General features: G+C 44.0%; 1 protein-coding gene across 4 annotated transcripts in view; it reads left to right on the plus strand.

The window, feature by feature from the left end:
• fgf13a (fibroblast growth factor 13a) overlaps positions 1-15663 on the plus strand; it is a gene marked incomplete at both ends in the record, with an annotated part of 258707 nt that extends 243044 nt beyond the window's left edge. For all 4 annotated transcript variants that reach the window (XM_084331705.1, XM_084331706.1, XM_084331707.1 and 1 more), the window contains one exon: positions 15527-15663. In XM_084331705.1, the coding sequence (XP_084187831.1) occupies positions 15527-15663 (137 nt within the window). The remainder of the gene's footprint in view (positions 1-15526) is intronic.
• Between the last annotated feature and the right edge of the window lie 5885 nt (positions 15664-21548).

The raw sequence follows: 21548 nt of genomic DNA on the forward strand, positions 1-21548 counted from the left end.
AATTAATAATTAATTAATAATAACTCCTCTCCTTCACTATAATCTAATTATGGAATCAGATATAGGCCAGGGCTTTACAACTTAATAAAGAATATATATTAAATGGGATAGAAACTAAATTAAATGTATACCATATACAATGAAATAATATTATAATCATATTGTGCTATATTCCGTTTATATCCCATTTAATTGTATTCAATCTCTATTAAGTTGTAAAGCCCTGGCCTATATTTGATTTCATAATTAGATTATATTCTAGTGAAGGAGAGGAGTTATTATTAATTAATTATTAATAGATTTTGTATTTAATAATAATAATAACTTCGTTTTATATAGCGCCTTTCATAAAACCTAAGGTCGCTTATAGGGGAAGAAATAACAAACAGACTGCAGCGCCATGCAGGGTACACAACCCTGACTGTATTTAAATAATGAGCTTGACAAATACTAAATGATTTATTAACAAAATGGCGGACACTCTTATTAACTGGAGGGGACAGGGGTACCAAGTTGAATTATTAAGGTGAATTGTCCGGAGGAGAAAAGATGAGCGTTACAGCGTTGTAGCAAAAAAACAACTCTCTCCTGAATCCTGAATCTGATACACCTTTTCTTCCCCAACTAACGGTATCTTTTTCTCCGTTCCAATACGTGCAGGGTGCGTGCTGTATACAGCGCTCGATACAAGGAGCATATACGGGCGAACAATAAAACACTATCAGGTCAACAGTAAATATATATCTTATACAAATAAAACAATATATATATATATATGGTATAGAAAATAATAAACGTGGACTTTAGGTGATAGCCTATAATCTACCTTTTTGTTGAACTAATTCTAATTATTAATTTGGACCTTCAGAACAGCTTGCATCGTTCGGTATAGTATAGACTGTTACGGTTGCAGTGCAGGTAAGCAATTGTGAGTCCAGTAGAGGAGGAAATAATACGAGTCGGAGAATGATTGCTCTTTCTTAGTGGTGCCTTTTTAATATAAGAACACAGAGCACAAGGAATCCAGAGAAAGACGCCGGACGTCAACTTGAGAGCAAGGTAGATACTAGGGCTGACCCCTATCAGTCGATTAGTCGACTAATCGGTTGAAAGGAGCTGTAGTCGACTGGCCAACCTCTTAGTCGAATATAATAAAAAAAAAAAAAAATAATATTATTAAAAAAAAAAAAAAAAAAAATTGTCATTCTTTCCAAAAGACAAGAGGCCTAGACGCGTGGCTAACGCTAATGGCACGCATACCAGAGGCTAACTGCCTACAAAAACAGGCACAGAGGCACTGAAAGAGGATTTCACCCATCTAATGAACACACTAGACTAGACAAATATCAAGATGTATCCATCAGTGGACCAATTGCATGCTTTTGCAGAGGACAAGAAGCCTTCAGTTGACTCCTTCAGACATTAAGTACCCCCCACAGCCCAAATGGAATGATACAAAAAAAAGTATAATAATAATATATATATTTTTTTTAAATATTATACTTTTTTTATTTATTTATTATTATTATTTTTTAGTCGACCAATAGTCGACTAACGGCAAATTTTGGCCAATCCTAGTCGACCATCCAAATCCTTAGTCGGGGACAGCCCTAGTAGATACATAAGAATAATCAAGAGCGAGAAGGTCAGCAGTATCTCCAGCTCCTTCCACACGAAACACGGTCTGAAGCCTCGACAGGGATAGAGAGGACAACAAGTGAATATATAGTCAAACACCAACATTCCAATGCGTTAATTAGTGACAGGGTAATTGACAGCAAAGTGACAGCGACCAGTGGTGACAGAACAGGGAGTGACACATCAGGAATGGGGCGTGACCAACAGCACCAAGAGTGCAGATACCAACCACCAGGGGAAAGAACTCCAGAATGACAGTTGGGTTCCTAAGACAGAACCCCGAACGTTACAATAGACTGCTGTTCCGAAAGATGTAGCTGTCGTGCACTGACCCAGGGAACTTGGCAACCACATTAGTAATTAAATTACTGGCGTTACACACCATCTGAATATTGATGGATTAGGATATGTTTCCTATTTCGGAAAACTTGCTCATTTTCGCCGGGTGGTATTGCGCCCACACAGTAAATTTCGCAGCGTACATTTTACTCAAACTGATAAGCTTTGTCACTTATAATTCTATTGTACTATATTCTATTGTGCTATATATTTAATTTAGTTTATATCCCATTTAAGTGTCGCTTATATAGAAAAGAAGAAAATAACAAACAGACACCATTAACTTTCAAACTGGAGTGGGAAACCAACTCGGAATAAATAAATAGAGTTTATTCTGGAGCATAACGCCACAACATTGCCTGCTCAATATCATCCTTGATTTCATCCAGAGTGATATTCTCCTTCTAAATATTATTTCGCGGTCACGCTGGTACTGCTGCCATGATGATCATCACCTGTGAAGAGGCTCATTTACATAGAAAGGGGAGATGCCAATTGCACCGGACGCAATGCTGAAGCAACGCATGGGCCACCTTCATTTCAGCCGCTGCGCGTCCTTTGAGAGCGATATGCGTCAAAAAAAGCAGCGCAAACCCTTTGTGGATTCGGGCCTGGCTTTTATTTTACAGCACTGTCAGAGAGAGAGAGCCCCACCCATCTAAACCCAGGTGCCTTGTGGGTACCATGGTTGTGGTAGAGGTGGGAGGGGGGATTGGTCTGTTCTCTATGTTGAAAGGGCCTCAGTCCTTTCATGTACAACAAGACACAAACTTACCTGTCAACAGAGAGAGAGGTGGCTTCTGTTTTCACTCCAGCAAGATGAAAGGAGAGCGGTCAGATTGAATCCTGCGTTAGCAGGATGAGGAACCGTTACACAAGTTACTCAACTGAAGAATATAGAGTGGGCAATTTAGTCAAGGGGGTTGATCGTTGGGTTCTTTTGTAAAATGTTTACAAATTATTTTAAACTGTATTTATCACCATGATTGCTTCCTATAAAGCAAATGGATTCTGTCAACATACCGTAATCAATCTACCTAGAGAGGTCTCCTAATTTTCAATGTGTTCTATATAGACTAAATACATAGTTATATGTAGCTGATGTGCAATACACATCTTGGAGCTGGAGCTCTCCTCTCCCCTCCCCTCCTCTCCTCTCCTCTCCTCTCCTCTCCTCTCCTCTCCTCTCCTCTCCTCTCCTCTCCTCTCCTCTCCTCTCCTCTCCTCTCCTCTCCTCTCCTCTCCTCTCCTCTCCTCTCCTCTCCATACACATAGCTTGAATGGCAGCTCATTAGATCAACCTGGTTCACCCGATCATTACCACTGGTGCGATGTCCTGTTCTATTGAGATCACAATGCATGCAGTGGCCTCATTGTTTATCTCTGAAACATCGGGCGTGGAGAGACCAATTATCCTGCTAGCGGTGTTGGTTATGCATGTGAGTTTGGCCTGGTTAGTAACGGATAAGATGTTAAAGAAGCAGGTGGAACAGTACAGTAGGATGGGCTGAATTATGCTCTGGTACAACAATAGGAGGAGATGGGGGGCAACATAGAGTCCTTTTGCGGATGACTTAATAGTCATTGGTGGCTCCTTTTTAATCCTTTCATTTGTGTGCTGGTCGAAGCTGGTGTCACTCCAAGGTATTGGAAACGGTCAACCATTTCAACTGTTTGGTTATTGATGAGAAATGGGATGCTAAGGTGAGAGGGGACCAATTATTATGTCCTTTGTTTTGGTGACACCATTGGGTGAAGTGTGCAACCATGTTGTGATAGTTCAGAGCAGAGTGGTTGTCTGTGAGTAAGGCAAGAATGGCTGTGTATTTGAGTTAAGTAGTGATTGGTGACGGGACTGGTACACAGCCCTGCGGCGCTCCACTGTTAGTGGTTGTGTCCACCCACACAGCTTGCAGTCTGTGACTAAGGAAATTGTGCGAGATGGATCAGATGGGGGGAATATTGAGATTGTGGAGCTTTTGGATCATCAGGTGCCTTTGGATGATATTAAAAGCAGAGCTGACCTCCACGAAGGTGCCTGGGGAACCAGGTGCTGGAGGAGGAGGAGGTGCAGCAGGCAGGCCACAGCATCCTCTGTGCCCCTCATAGCCGTATAGGCAAATTGGAGGGGATCCAGTTGTGGGGTGACAGCTGGCAGAATGATGTATAGCAGCAGCTTCCTTCTCCAGGCACTTCATTATTATGGATCTGATGGCAACGGGGGCGGTAGTGGTTGAGTTCTGTGGGCTGAGGTGTTTTGGGTACAGGGATTATGGTAGCAGTTTTCCAGAGGGTAGGTGGCACTCTGGTAGGGTTTGCAGAAGAGTGAATGAAGAATTGGTGAGAGTTCCAGGGTGCAGGTCTTCAGCACCCTTGCTGGGATGTCGTGACTCGTCAGGCCATGGGGTGTTGACTAACCTGGCTCCGTACCTTCTCTGAAAAGGGGGACGGTTCTTCAGGGTCTGGAGGAGTTTCCTACTTGCCATTGATGTTGATGATTGAGTCCTTTCCCAGCACAATCCATGGTGTTGTTCTTGCTGAATACCAGCAGCTGAAACCTACTTTGGGTGCACTGCTGTGTAGGTTTCAGTGTTTATATTGATCCCATTGACTATAAATTAGTTCTGTGGCTAGTCATAGCTGCGGGTCATAGTTTGGGCAGCACGGTAGCCCTATGGTTGCCTCTCCCCAGCAGGAGTTTGACCAGCATTTCTGTGTGGAGTTTGCATGTTCTCCCCGTGTTTACTCCGGTTTCCTCTTACACCAAAAGACATGCATGCTAGGTTTCCTGCCATTGCCCTTGACCAAGGTACTGGCATTACAACTGGAGTTGATCCCCAGGCACCGCACTATGTGTGGCTGACCACTGCTCCTAAATTGTTAGGATGGGTCAAATGCAGAGGAAGATTTTCCCCAAGGGGATTAATAAAGGTTCTACTCAATTTAGCAACTTAACTTAACTAGTATGAGGAACAGCATGGGTTGTGCTGTAAAATGACTCTGATCAACAACATCATTTGTTAGCAGGACATAGGGTAGGGATCCAACATAGGGAGGTGTAGTCTGACGTCACTTTTGTTTCCTGTGCGGTCCACCCGTATAGGGATTTATCATTAGGAAAATGGATTATCGGCTATTGTTTTAATTTTTTTTAATCTTTTTCCCCCTCCTTTCTCCTCCGATTTTCTCCCATCCCAATGTTAGTCGTTATGCCAATTCCCAATCCCCTTCCTGGTCGCTGCGCACTTACCCCCCACAGTCGGTCTGGGAGAGTGGAGGCTATCACGTGCTTCCTCCGACACACGTCTAGCCAATCAACCGCTTCTTTTCACCTGGCAGCGCGGACTCTCACTGAGAGCGTGTAACGTGTGGAAGGATCACACTACCGCCCTTAGATCCTATCCGTGCTTAGCAGGCGCCTCGACCGAACTGTAGGAGTCGCTGTTTTACAACGACCCGGACCCACCCCGCCAGCTTCTCCCACCCTCTAATACTGCCAATTGTATTAGTGTGAACGGCCAGCCAAGCTCGTGACAACCCCGGAGCTGTGAGCTGGATTCGAACAGGCGAATCCAGCGTCTCCGGGGTTGGTGACGAACGCAATCTCCGCTACGCCACCTGACCGCCCCGATTATCGGCTATTGTAACAATAGACCTATCTCAAACCCTGCCCCTTTTCTTGATCCTCCAATCACAGCTGTCGCTTACCTCGGACTTCCTCGTACAAACTTTGTTTGTACGAGGAAGTCAGAGGTAAGCGACAGCTGTGATTGGAGGATCAAGAAAAGAGGGCAGGGTTTTGAGACAGGTCCATTCTGCCTCAGGAACATTGGCAAGCTTTTCATTTTTGCAAAAAAAAATTCCCCTTCTATCACTAACATTATTGTTTAAGCATTTTCGGTTGAAATAAAGGTAGTTATAAGGTTTTTAATTGGTTGTTAAAAAATAACTACACTTACCAGTGGTCGTTCAGTGCTGTCGCCGTCAGCAGCGCCAGAGAGAAGTGTAGTTCCTCAGTGAACAAAAACATAAACGTTGTTATTTTGCTACCTTTGCGATTAATTGCGAATGTTTTCATGTTGAGCTATAGATTGTGGATGAATACAGACAGAAAGGTACAGTACACCATGCCAATGTTCATGCTTTATTTGTTTTAAACGAGACGATTTAGACCGTGCGGGAAACAGCAATGACGTAACCACTACACCTCCCTATTCTCCTTCTCTTTAGGAGTGAGTTGGTACCAAGGGGGGTGTTTTTCCACATTGACTCAAGCTCATCACACTGGGGTCATAGACTGTAATTATGGTAGAGATGCAGAAAATGTCACAATGCTAAAGATTGTGAAAAGCCAGCAGTCCGGCGTGCAACCCCCCCCCCCCCCCCCCCCGGGCTGGGTTGGCTGGTCTTCTCCCATCCAACAGCTCATTAAAACTCCACGTCTGCCCTCAGAGAGATCACCATAATGGCTTTTCACTTCCATTTAACAGGCCTTCCAGGGGTCCTCAGATACACTTAATAGCAATAGGCAGAGAAGGATCGACTGGCTCTACGCAGACAGGGAGAGGAGAGGGAGAAAGAGAGGGAATAATAAGGAGGGTGGGAAGATGAAGAGTGGAGGAGCATGGTAATGTCTGGAAGATTAACATTACCATTCTATGAGAATGGTAATGTCTGGAAGATTAACATTACCATTCTACGAGAATGGTAATGTATGGAAGATGAAGGGTGGAGGAGAATGTTAATGTCTGAAAGAGATACAAAGCGTTTCAGCCTCAGCTTGTGTTTTTTTTGTTTTTGCTTTTCCTGTTTTAAAACAAATATACACATCCAGCTCTTAGAAATCAAACCTCTACTGCAAGGGCACAGTATCGTCCACGCCTCGTTAACAGCACAGCTGATTACTGCAGTAGTAGAGCAGATCAGAGCTCAGAGACCTGAGAGCTCGCATCTGTAGCATTATATGTAGGCCACAGACAAAACCACAATGAAATAATACATTTAATTTGCGGAGTTTGTTCTAATTCTAATAAAGATTCATGATATTCCATCCAAACTATACTATGCAAGAGAAAGCAATTCCTTTGTCTAAATCGATCATCCCAGCGAGATTCCAAATGTAGCAAGTTATGTAGCCTTCGAAAAAGGAAAGAAATGTACATGGCCACCAAATGTGAAAAGAAAGCTAGGAAGATAGAAAGAGAAGCGAAGGAGCCTTTCCTAATTAATTAATTTATCTAACTCACAGTAACGAATTACTGTGAATGTTCCTGACAAGCGTTAGTAAGCAGTAGCTAGCTGCTTCCTCAACCAAAACAATGCTGAGTACCATCTTTCTCATTGGCATTTTCCGTGCTAGATTGCAGTTACTCAGCGCTCAGATATGACCATTCTCACTGTGAGCGTTACTTAACTCACCCACTGTCTCCGCCTGCCTGCTCCTCTCTCCCCCTGCCTGCTCCTCTCTCCTCCTGCCTGCTCCTCACTCACCCTGCCTGCTCCTCACTCCACCTGCCTGCTCCTCACTCACCCTGCTTGCCCCTCCCTCCACCTGTCTGCCCCTCACTCACCCTGCTTGCCCCTCACTCCACCTGCCTGCACCTCCCTCCACCTCACTCACCCTGCCTGCTCCTCACTCACCCTGCCTGCTCCTCACTCACCCTGCTTGCCCCTCCCTCCACCTGTCTGCCCCTCACTCACCCTGCTTGCCCCTCACTCCACCTGCCTGCACCTCCCTCCACCTCACTCACCCTGCCTGCACCTCACTCACCCTGCCTGCACCTCACTCACCCTGCTTGCCCCTCCCTCCACCTGTCTGCCCCTCACTCACCCTGCTTGCCCCTCCCTCCACCTGCCTGCTCCTCACTCACCCTGCCTGCTCCTCACTCACCCTGCCTGCACCTCACTCACCCTGCTTGCCCCTCCCTCCACCTGTCTGCCCCTCACTCACCCTGCTTGCCCCTCCCTCCACCTGCCTGCTCCTCACTCACCCTGCTTGCCCCTCCCTCCAACTGCTTGCCCCTCCCTCCACCTGCCTGCACCTCCCTCCACCTGCCTGCTCCTCACTCACCCTGCTTGCCCCTCCCTCCACCTGTCTGCCCCTCACTCACCCTGCTTGCCCCTCACTCCACCTGCCTGCACCTCCCTCCACCTGCCTGCTCCTCACTCACCCTGCTTGCCCCTCCCTCCACCTGTCTGCCCCTCACTCACCCTGCTTGCCCCTCACTCCACCTGCCTGCTCCTGGTGGGTGAGGAGGGACACCTTAAATACAATCCTATATATATTCCACGGGGAACCAGTGCAGTGTTTTGAGGATGGGAGTGATGTGCTCATATTTGCGCACACCCCATCAGGATCTTGGCAGCACTGTTTTGAACATACTGAAGTATCTGGATGTTTTTGCCAGGAATCGCGATGAGCCTCAGTGAGTGAGGGACGGAGTTTGGCGATGTTTCTGAGGTGGTGAAAATAGGTTTGGCATATGCGTGTGAGGTGTGTCTGGACTAGGGGTGTAAAGGTACACGTATCCGTACTGAACCGAACCGTACCGTACCGAACCGTTCACTACGGCTGTGTACCGAACGAATACAACGGTATGTTAACCACTAACAACCGCCCACCGGGGGCTGTTTTTTTCACAATCTAATACACATTTTTAATTTGTTTCGATCGATTATTAATTTCAATATAGAATATTCATTGACAGCCCTACAAGTACAATTAGTTACTGCACACTACATCACCCCTGAGTGGAACATGGAAAGCCAAACTTTTCCCCACTGTACCGAAAACCCGTACCGAACCGTGACATCAAAACCGAGGTACGTACCGAACCGTGGTTTTTGTGTACCGTTACACCCCTAGTCTGGACGGTGAGGAGACGGTCCATTTTGACACCCAAGTTGGTGACTGCTGTAGAGAGTGTGATGTTCTGGCCGGAAAAGGTGATGCTGGTGATGTTGGCTGATTGGACCTGGTGTGGAGTACCGACAAGAATGGCCTCGGTCTTTGAACTATTTAGTGTAAGAAGTTGAGCTTCATCCACACTTTTATCTCCTCCAGGCATGTGGTAAGTGTAGCAGAGAGACAGGGATCAGGGGGGGTGGGGGTTTTCCTCAGGTAGAGCTGCGTGTCATCAGCATAGCAGTGGAAGGAAATTCCATGCCTGCTGATGAGACGACCGAGGGGCAGCATGTAAAGGGTGAAAAGTGTGCATCTTCTTCACAAAACAAAACAACCACAGCCTACTCAGGCCTATTTTTAAGCTGCGGTCACTACCATTTCTATTTTCTATTTTACTACTTCCCCGGTGCAGTTAATCACCATAGCTATAAATGCCAACAACTGACTTTTTCCCTTCCAGATATACTCCTCTTGTTCTCCTCTTCCAGACAGTTTTACCTGTCCTCCACCTTCTACACTGCCTCAGCATATGACATATTATCACTTACCCTGATTTTGTTTAACTCAATTTCCTGAATCTTCCTTGGGCATTCGAGAGACCTTGGCCAGGTCTTGCTCGAAAAAGAGATCTTTGATCTCAAGTGACTACCTGGTAAAATAAAGGTAAAAAAATAAATAAAAATAAAAACATCCTCTGCACTGCAGGGGAATCAGTACAAAGGGCCTCACTGGGAATCTGAATTCTCTCTCCTCAACTTGTGCCCTGTACTCTCTGTATTGTAGTGTGTCAGACGCTTCGCTTCACAAACTCTTCCAGTCTTTTAATCTCTGAACATCCCAATCGATTGGAACAGGACAAACAACACCAAGGCCAAATACTGACCCTGATGTTTCCCTAGCATTGTTAACTCCAATTCCCGATTGTTCACATGAAGAGACACACTCAACAATGATCATACCACTACTACTCGTAATCCTCACTTCTGTCACTTCCCCCAATTCTACTTCCAACCACTCCTGAACATCAGACATGTCTCGATGCCATCCTCCAAGTTGCCAATTAGTTTCACTCCAACTCCCACGGACTCATCTTGTTCTTTAGACGTTTGCTTTAGACTTTCAGTCGTCTGGATTCCTTCATTCTCACTGGTGGTGGACTTTCAGGCTTAGTTATATGTACTAGGTGATATCTCTCTTTCTCATTCACACTCTCTGCCTCTCACTCATATGTCCTATCTGTCTCTCGCTCTCTTCCTCTCTCACTATCTGCTTCTCTTGATGTTCCTCTGTCTAGCCGTCTTCCTCCCCTCTCTCCCTCTCTCTCTCTGCATCTGGTTGTGGGGGTGAGTGTGTGAACTCAACCTCCGTCATTTAAATGCAACCAGATAAATCTATTCCCAGAGCCCCTATACTTAATAATAATAATAATAATAATTCATTTTATTTATATAGCGCTTCTCAATGACCCGAAGTTGCTGAGAGTAGTTATAGAACCACCAGGGTTAAAAATCTCGCTGAGCCATGGATGCACACTGAAATACTGGCCGCTATGAAAACCAGAGACAAAAAATGCTCTGAACTTCATAAAAGTCAGACAAAGCTTTCCAAAAGCTCAAACAGTGAACTCCAAGCCCACGTGGTTGAACTAAAAATTCAAAGAAACAGACTAAGAAATGACGTAAACACCATGATCAGAACCGCAAAAAGAAATTTCATCAACGACAAAACTTGAGGAAAACAAAAACAAACCCTGCAAACTTTGGAAATTACTCAATAATCAACTAGGCTGCAGTAAAAAACTTAAAACCAGATTCTCAAACATAAACATAAAGACGGACAACACGCTCATCACAGACAAGCTGGATGTAGCCAATTACTTAAACATCTTCTTCACAAACATAGCTACAACACTGGTAAACAAACTACCCTCCCACTCAGGGCATTATGGGGTAGAACACATAGTAGCATACTACAAAAACCTAGGGGTCCACAAAGACGACTTCAAACTTGAAATGGTAACAACCGATGAGGTACTCAAAAAATGTAGCGCCCTCCAACCTAACAAGGCCACTGGCCATGACAACATCCCCTCCAAATTCCTCAGAGACGCAGCAGCCGCCATCACCCCAGTCATCACACACATAATAAACCTCTCTATAAAACAGGGGCACGTCCCCAAGGACTTCAAAATTGCGAGAGTGACCCCTCTGCACAAAAAGGGCAGCAAATTAGACCCAGGCAACTACCGCCCTGTTTCTATTCTTACCTCCATCTCGAAAGTCATGGAGAAAATAGTCTACGAACAGGTCGAAAAGTACCTGGCGGAAAAAAATCTAATCTACGAATTCCAATCTGGCTTCAGAACGTCCCACTCCACTGACACATGCCTCCTCTATTTGAACGACCACATCAAACAAGAGCTGGACGCGGGCAAATACTGCGGCATGGTCATGCTGGACCTACAAAAGGCCTTCGACACTGTCAATCACTCCATTCTAATGGACAAGCTAAAAGCAATTGGTTTTGATAGCTTATCAGTGAGCTGGATGCAATCCTACCTGGAGGGGAGAGAACAGATGGTAGAGGTAAACGGTACTCTATCCCCCCCCCTAACAGTGAGCTGTGGTGTTCCACAAGGAAGCATACTAGGACCGCTACTCTTCCTAATTTATGCAAATGACATGTCGTCAGCCTGTGACTGCAACTTGTTCCTGTTTGCGGACGACTCAGCCCTGCTGGTCTCTGACAAGAACAAGTTGCAGGTTGAAAAAACCCTCAGCTCGGAACTAGGCAAAATCTGCATATGGCTCGCTGATAACAAACTATCATTACACATGGGCAAAACAGAGTCCATTCTCTTCGGTTCAAATAACAAACTCAGCAAGACCGACGGCTTCTCAGTTGCAGTGGGTGCCAATATTGTCACAAGGAAAGACGAAATTACCTACCTGGGTTCCATCCTAGAGGCAAATCTTTCCTGTGACAAGATGGCATCCAATGTAATAAAAAAGTAAACCAACGAACTAGATTCTTCTACCGGATCTCCTCTCTAGTAAACAAGAATACCCTGAATACTCTGGCAGGAGCACTCATTCAAGGGTACTATGACTATGCATGCACCTCATGGTACCAAAGCACCTCAAAGGCGCTTAAAACAAAATTACAAACATCACAAAACAAACTGGTCAGACTACTACTTGACCTGAACCCCAGAACCCACATCACCCCTGCCCACTTTGACAACCTAGGATGGCTTAGAGTAGACGACAGAGTACAGCAACTTGCAATGGGTCTGGTCTACAAGATACACTATACGACCGGGGTGCCCATGTACATGTCAAAATACTTCCCAAAGGTCAGTGAATACCACAACCACTACACCAGAGGAAGCTCAACAAATCATGTTAAACCCAGATTCGGCTCAAACAAGGGACTAAACACGTTTCGCAATTATGCCACAACAATGTGGAACGCCCTACCCAAAGCTGTAAAGGAATGTGAATCCCTGCCCACATTCAAAACCGCTCTTAAAGAGCACCTACGGGAGGCTGCAATTCGAAACTGGCCACCGTAAATGCCCAAAACCCCCACCACCTCCTAATAGACAGTCTCCTCCACACCGCATGTATATATTCCCTCCCCGCCGTATGTATATATTCCCTCCCCACCGCATGTTTACATTTACATTTACATTTAGTCATTTAGCTGACGCTTTTATCCAAAGCGACTTACAAGTTCTGTACGACAAGCCATCAGGAAGGGCACAACTCTATCAGCTGAGCAACAATGTTCATCAAAGTGTTGAGTGCTACAGTGTAGGTTAGTTTATTAGGACAAGTGCATGACAGTACGGTTAGTTAGGTTTTTTTTTTTTTTTTTTTTTTTTTTTTTTTAATTCAGATAATGGTTGAAGAAGTGCGTCTTTAGTCGACGGCGAAAGATTGGACGTGATTCGGCTGTCCTAACTGGGGTGGGTAGTTCATTCCACCATTGTGGGGCAAGGACTGAGAATAGGCGACTTCTCTTTGATGACCCTCCCGGAGCTTGGATAGGAGTAGGTCTGAGGCGGCCAGAAGATGCAGAGCGTAGGGGTCTTGAGGGTGTGTAAAATGTATATATTCCCTCCCCGCCGTATGTATATATTCCCTCCCCACCGTATGTATATTTCTCTCCCACCCACCCACCCCCTCCTAATGTACAGTCCCCTCCCCATCATAGGTATATACTCTGTCAGGATCTAGGGGTAACAGTACTGTATATTTGAATACCGTTTATGTCACAAATGTATCAGTACTAAATACCTATATGTCCCTATGCCATAAATGTCATGTATGTTGTGTATGTCATAAATGTCTATATGAATTGAAAATGGGGGACCCTGATGGAAACAAGACAAACGTCTTTCTCAGGTCTGCATCCCCTTAACAATTGTATGTATTGAGCCGTACTGTATTGTACCCATTCTGCAATCTGTTAAATAAAGTTTTCATTCATTCATTCATTCATAGGAACATAGTAAAAACAAAGAAACAGAAAAAGAACACACATTATTTATCATGAGGGCCTGTCAGGTGGTGGTGTCAGTCATGTGAAAGAAAAGGTGATCATAGATGAACAGATTAAATAAAGGAAATATGGCTGGCTGAATTATTGATTACTCAAGTGTTCGGTCACCGGATGTTGTAATTGCATATTTTAATATTGTTTATATTTGAACGTTTGAATTTGAATTCGCATAGTTTATGCAAATATAATTTTTGTCTAAAAAAATATATCTCTCCTTGTTTTTACTGGCACCTACACTGTGTAGTGTATTGAGATGGGACCCTATTAACTGTTACTCGGCTGAACGGCATCCTGGGTATTGCTCACAGCTGGGAGAACAGAAAAGAAAGATGAGGAAAGAGAGACTGGATATGTTACTGTACATTGTAGCAACATTTTGTACGTTTGCTATGTTGTTTCACTAAGCTCACACATTTCATTTGAATTTAATGCTTTTGTTCCAGGAAAGAACGCTTGCGTGGTCTGCTAGTGTTAGCTGTTAGCAATTACAGCAGCTAGCTAGCTTGCTTGTTGGATTATCTCACATTTGCTAAAATACATTTTGTGAGTTTTCCCCATCCCTAAATTGTATAGCTATCGCTAATAAGCAGGGGTATTGATCCTCAGTTTCCCATCTCTGAAGTCCCTGTGGTTGATTGGCTGGTGTACATAGGGGATGCTCAGTATATTCACTGCCGCTATCAGAAATGCACAGGCGAGGGGAAAATATCCATTGAAGCTGCTTGCTGGAGCGGGCATCAAATAGCATTCTAGGAGCATGTTGACTGGATCCAGAAACCAAATACTGTGAACCTCAGATGACTGATGTTTCTACTGACAAGTGACTGGCGGGATGCAGACTGTGCTGAATGGGCCGATGCCGCATGCACACGCAGCAAAGCTTAAGCACTAGCAGCTCCTGAATTTATAATGCTATGCCGTGGCCCTAAGTACACGTTCTTCCCTCAAAAACAAGCCCGGTCTGCTTGTTTTTCCTCTCCATCCGGGCGGTTTGAGTGGTTCTGTGTGAATTCTTGAATGGTGCTCGACTTAGAGGCTCTCTGTAGGGGGCTGTGAGAATTAGAATAGATAATATTTCAACAGAATGTCCTCAAACTCAACAGTGACCAAACTGAACTCCTCCTCATCGTCTCCAAGTCCAGCAGAATTGACAACCCCAGACTCACCATTGATGCCACCACTGTCTCCCCTCCCTCCCAGCCACGCAACCTTGGCGTGATCCTTGATTACACTCTCTCCCCCAAGCCCAATATCTGACAAATCGACAAATCCTCTTTTTACCACCTTTGCAATATTGCAAAGATCAGACCCTCTCCTGCACGCCCTGCTACTGAAACACTGGTCTATGCCTTCATCTCCCCCCATCTTGACTACTGCAACTCACTCTATGCAGCATCAGCGCTAGCAGTGCTAGCTACTTGCAATCCTTTGTCTTATAGGGACTGCTACCTTATAATTTAATTAAGCTGTAATTAACACAGAGTTTTGGGATATACACAGTATGTGAGATTATGTGCAAAATAAATCAGCATTGTTTTTTGGTGTTTTTTAAAGTTACTTTAATATTTTCACTTGACCCTATTATTTGGAAGAACTTCTTCCCACACCCTTCACTGAATAAACTCATAATAATACAGTAATACTAGCTACTTAAATAATAGTGACCTTGAGTTTGAGAAAGGCAAGAAGTGCATTTACATTTATATGAATAGGGCACCCCAATATCAGGCATAAACACAGACCTGTAGACCAACACTTAAATGGCCAGACCTAAACATGTATCACAGAAGACTCAGGCTATGACACATTATGCAATATAAACATCATGGCGGGTAAAAAAAGAATCCAAGCTCACAGAGTCAAGTTAAACTTAATCTTTTCTACCGATTACCTTAACCTGACACTAAACTGAACCACTCCTTCTCCTAACTTTAACCTGACCCTAACCAGAAAAACGTCAGCCCTCTTCATGTAGCCTATGTGTGAGTCCGAAAACATCAAAATAGGACCTATGAAAATTCAAACACGTGTGTCGGTGTGTCCACGTGTCTGAGCACGGTCCTCTCTTTGTCTCCACAGTGGCCATGTACCGAGAGCCGTCCCTCCACGACCTGACGGAGTTCTCCCGGTCCGGCAGCGGCACGCCCACCAAGAGCCGGAGTGCCTCGGCCATGCTCAACGGAGGCAAAGCCGTGAGCCAGAACGAGTCCACGTAGCCCGGCCGCCACACCCAGGGGGGCAGAGTGAGCACACAGCCGAGCAGACTTCTCTCTCCAACCAGCGGTTCAGGACTAGCTGCGACAACAAACCTTACACACACACACGCACACATACACACTCATCACCAGTCATAATCAATTAGGATACCATCTATGTCTGTCTGTCTGTCTGTCTGTCTGTCTGTCTGTCTGTCTGTCTGTCTGTCTGTCTGTCTGTCTGTCTGTCTTTCTTTCTTTCTTTCTTTCTTTCTTTCTTTCTTTCTTTCTTTCTTTCTTTCTTTCTTTCTTTCTTTCTTTCTTTCTTTCTTTCTTTCTTTCTTTCTTTCTTTCTTTCTTTCTTTCTTTCTTTCTTTCTTTTTCTTTCTTGCATCTAGATCTATGAATCTGATACACCATTCTGGACTTGGGGGGGGGGGGGGACATGTTTGGTCTTGAGATGTTTTTCCTCTGTTTGTCATTCTCTCTGTTGGTGACAACTGTGTAACATTTACTGTAGCTCATCCTTTATTTCCTGCGGACGATGTTTTCTTAGATCATGTAGACACCATCCAGACGGTTACCAGCAGGTAGAGAGGTGGGCGTTCAGGGCAGCCGTTGTCAGTGTGGGTCTACAGAGGTTTTATCAGTACAGTAGAGGATCTCCTCTGCTCTCCATCCATATGCTTCTGTGAATACGAAGCCCAACCTCCCTGGTGCACAGCGGCAGACCGGAAGTACAGCCCCAGAGCTGCGGCCAGCCAGACGGTAACTCTCCTGCGTTCTAGTGCACACGCTCAGAGACTGAGCTCCTAGAGGGGAAATAAAGCCTAGGCTGACTGAGCGTGGCTCTTTTTTTTTTATCACATTTTATTTGTATTTCTTTATTTCCGAGACGCCGCAGCAGCGCCGTTGCTTTGGCAGATTTTCTGAATTAGCTGAGAGCTTTTGTTCTTTAGTGTCTTTAGTTTTGACCCCCCTCTTGTACTCTCTCTCTTTTCCCCGTTCAGTATTTGTGAATTTCGTAGCTGTTTTTTCTAAAGGGGTTTTCCAGCACACCAAAGAGAGAACTGAAAAGAGTGTCCCTTTAAGCCGTTCAAAACCAAGCCTGTATAGAAGCATAGCTGGAATGCCCCCCCCCCCCCCCCCCCCCCCCCCACACACACATATTGTAAATTTTTGATGAGATAAAAGAAAGTAGATTGAGGAAGAGAGTAACGACAGAAGGGTTGATTTAAGCCTGTGGGCTTTGGCAGTGTTGTCGTGCTTGTAGCTGATGCGAGAGAGAGAGAGAGAAAGAGAGAGAGAGAGAGAGAGAGAGAGAGAGAGAGAGAGAGAGAGAGTCCCCATTCCCTTCTGTTTTTCTTGTGTCACATTGTCTCTTGTCTCCTGTCCTGTAGACTGCCCCCCCTCCCCTGTCCCCCGTGCTCGTGTCACACCCCCGACCCCGGCCTTTCTTGTCCACTCTTATCGGGACGACCCCCCCCCCCTTCCCAGTACTTGTGTTTCAGTAAGTTATCGTGGTGACAATTTTCTATATTAAAAAAATTAATAAAAAATGATTACTGTGGAATTTTAGATGGCTTAACATTTTATAGGATATGTCATATTTGTAAAAGTGAGAAAAAAAAGAAAGAAAAAAGGAAAAACATACAAAAAAAAGAGGTTGAACATCTTCCCTTTCTTGCACAGGGCATGTACAAACACGGTTGTGTACAACAAGGACCCTTTTTGTGGGCTATGTACTCTTTCCCTTTGGCTACATAACTTCTTTATAGTACATGCTTCTGGGAGGCTTTCCTTTCCTTTGGCTTCCTTCTGGGGTGGTTTTTATAGGTGACCTGTCTGTTGCATGGGAGAAAGCCGGGAACTCTGGTCTAGAGCTGCATGACGTTAGGCTATGTGTATTAACCCAATGTTGGATCATGTGTTCCAAACTACCAGGATAGAACTGATAAAAAAAACAACACGTACGGGCAGACGACTACACTGCCTGATACCTTCCAGTTGTTTTATTATTTGTTGTATACACGAAATGCACTGAATAAAAATGTTTATATTAAGATATACTTTTAAAACGTATCCGGCCTCTTCTTCTTTCTCTCTTCTTTGTGGCATTAAAGATGCAGGACGTAGGGTTTTAAAGCGAGCGCTGTGCTCTTGTACTGTTGTACCCCATTCCATTTCACTTCACTTCAAGAGGATGTGGAACTAGCAGCTGGTGATTTACTGTAAGTGCTGAATCCAGGCGAGTACCAAATGACATGTCTTTGCTGTTTGAATGTTTGAACAAGGTACAGTAGGAAGCACTGCACATGTCCAGTGTGATGTATTACAACAACTTATTTGGTCTCCTCTTTATATTGAAATAATGTCACTTGCCCACAACCTTATAATCATCATTTAAAGTGCTGTCAGATACACGCCACTGCCTCTCTCTCCTCTTGTCTCACTGCTGCCACGACAACCACAACTCTGTCAAGTCGCAAAAGTGTTAGAGATACTTCTGAAGAGACTTACAGTAAAAGCCATTTTAATTATTTGTCATTAGTCTCTTTACATTTAAGTTAAGATTAAGATTTATTTCCACATATAAATAAAAATACAATATAAATAACAACAAGTTCAAATATTGTGCAGGATATACCTCCCCTTAATATCAATATTCATACAGGAGAAATAAGAACACTGATGATGCAATCGTCAAGGCTTCAAATCCAGACAAAGGAAAACACACAATTTGCATGGACATCGTTTGCAAGATAAGATGCATTACAATGAAAAAAGTGTTATAAATGTTTTTTATTTTATTTTAAATATTGAAAAATGATAATGTATTGATAAAGGGAAATCCGACAATATGGAAGATGAAAGTCCTTAGAGTGTTGCATGGAATAAGAGTGGATGTCTGAGGAAAACCAGAAATTCTGGAAATTCTGGAAAGGGCTAGGTAGGTATGTATAAATATGTGTATTCATAAACAAATTTGCTAAGAGGGTACAAAAGGTAGCAGCCAAGCTAAGTTGCATCCAGGTCAACACTAAACATGCATCTCAACAATGCTTTCCCAGAGGTACAAAGCCCATCACAATTTAAGCATAGCCTGCATGTATAACCGTTGGATGCTGGATACTGGAGGGTTGCACTCGGCTCCCATTCTCCCATTAGCCTAAAACCATGAATGCTCAGCACACTAGACTCATGGCACCATGAATGTTTAATACCACCACATACTTATCTTCTTCACCATCTGAAAAAGCTCCAATTCAGCAGCAATTAAATTATCTTCATCTAGCCAAAACACTATAAAGTGCCTAGCAAAATTATCGAAAAAATAAATTCCCTGACAATTTCCTGTAAAGTTGCAAATGCATCCTTTTATGCATTTAAAATCCCTTGTACGAAATCAGCACAGTACATCATTGTTTACCCTCTAATCTTCACAGCAGTGGTGGTTAATGGTCCTATTGGTTTTGATTCCCTGTTCTGTTTTATTTCCACTGTGGATTGCAGCACATAAACTGAATGACCTATATAGTACCTTTCCTAAAGTACCTTTCCTACACCTTTCCTACAGTACCTTTCCTAAAGTACCTTTCCTACAGTACCTTTCCTACAGTACCTTTCCTACAGTACCTTTCCTACAGTACCTTTCCTAAAGTACCTTCCCTACAGTACCTTTCCTACAGTACCTTTTCCTAAAGTACTTTTCCTAAAGTACCTTTCCCACAGTACCTTTCCTAAAGTACCTTTCCTAAAACACCTGGTTCAACTAAGTCGATCAAAAGTCCCATTATCCAGATTCAATTAACCCGATGTTTGAATCCGGGATTTTCCTGTTCCTCGAACACTGATTCAGTCTCGTTCATTCGAACCAGACTTGAGACTCAGGATAATTGCGCGCGGCCGCCTCAGCTGAAAAGACAGCAGGTGTCGATCGCAGAAATCCTGATTTTCTAACGGCATTGATTGATTGATTGATTGATTTAAAACTTTATTAACAGATTGCAGAATGGGTACAATGCAGTACGGCTCAATAGCCTCGCCGACAAGTTAAATGCATAATCTATAGGCACATTTTAAGTCCCTCATTACCCCAATCAATCAGATTATATTTCTTTAAACGTGCCTGCTGGCAGTAGGCTTATGGAATGAATAATCAAATGAGATCTTGCTAGCGAAAATAATTAGTTCAACTCTTTCAGAATAAGGATAAAAACAAGCCCAAATACTATATCTAATTGATACGAATTATATTATGAGGATATCTGTACTGTATGTGCTTAGGTATTATGTACTATATAAATACATGGTTTCCAAAGAGAGGCTTGGAGGGAGGCTTGCAGTTACATCAGGTTTTAATCTGTTTTGGACCTAATCCATACATGCATTGAATTGATTACCCTTTGGTTTATACCAGTGACACCTCATGTTCATCATCAGATAACAGTGCTTGAAAAGATAAATGCATTTTCTCAAATTCATTCATCAAAAACGTCAAAGGCTCATTCAATTTATCAAGTCACGTCACGTCATCAAATCCATCAAGCTCCTCATATATTTTAATCCCAGTTACAATATCACAATAACGTGTGACACTGTCACAGTGACAGTGATACAATTAAATACTCCACAGATTCAGATTCCTCATAACTCATATCCACAATCCGCGCATAGACACTTCATATCCTTGAATGAAACGCATCCGGGTGCTCCGTTAAGCAAATACACAGCGAAGAATATTAAACAGAGCCAAACACCCGATAGGTTTCATTCATTAAAAATATCCCAGCGGGATTCACATTTGCAATGATCCGTTTAGTCCGTTATTAAAATAACTGTGTGTGTCGCGAGCGCCGTATCCGTATAAATATGACGTGCATTATATAGGACAAAGTAAATTCATAGGCTGAATATGATTTATTATCAGCATTTTAGGTAGACCTATTATTTTACATTTCAAACGAAGCACAAAAACATAATTCAGAATGGCATAATGGGATCTAGACTGTGAAAATTATTTCAGGAAGCGAGCTGGGATTTCTTTGTGAGGGTGTGGCCATCAGTGCATGTGAGCGGATCGGAGCGTGAGCGGCGCGGGGCGCGGAGCGGCCGGTTTTGACGTGAGCGAGGAGTGGGTTTTAAAATGAGTCGGCGCGACGTCCGGAGCGAGAGTTCTCCTCCGCTCCAATCCACTCCAGGCCGCTCACAGTGGTTTAACACTGATGTAATATATACATGCAGTACAATGCCAAAGCAACAGATGGCGATGTACAAACATGAAGGCCATTTTCAACCAATGAGAAGGGTGAACCTGTGATAGGCTAGCCTGTTCAGGCTTTGTCACTGTAGAGACGCCCACACTCACTCCAGTTAGAAAAAGTATATCGACGCCATTGTTGTTGACGTTAGCTTACATGCTAACGTTAATGGCAGCGACCATAGCATTGTGGCTCGGCTAGCCTATCATCGCTTAATAGAACTAGTGAATGGATAAACAACGTTATTTAACATTGCAGAATGGCTACAATTACAATGCGGCTCAATACAAACAATTGTTAAGGGGCCCAGGGGGTGTAGACTGTTGTAGTTTGAGCTAATTTACACCATGCTCAAAAAAAAAAAAAAAAAACTGCTGAGCGATCTGGCGCGGGGAGTGGGGAGCGCTCGATTCAAGGTGAGCGGGGAGCGAGCGGAGAGCGACTTGGGGGTGGGGTCAACATGAGCGATTAGCGGAGCGGACCAAGCTTTAAAGAGCGAAGAGCGGATTTCTCGGCCGCGCCGATCCGCTCACGTGGCCTGGTGGCCATGCAGGTTATCCAGCTAACTGAACTAAACCCTGCTCTGGAGCAGGTTCAAACTTTCTGATCTGTTACCATGGCGATTTAGACAATCCGACGTCGGGG

The sequence above is a fragment of the Notolepis coatsorum genome (genome assembly GCF_963971535.1).
Source record: "Notolepis coatsorum genome assembly, chromosome: 16".
NCBI lineage: Eukaryota > Metazoa > Chordata > Actinopteri > Aulopiformes > Paralepididae > Notolepis > Notolepis coatsorum.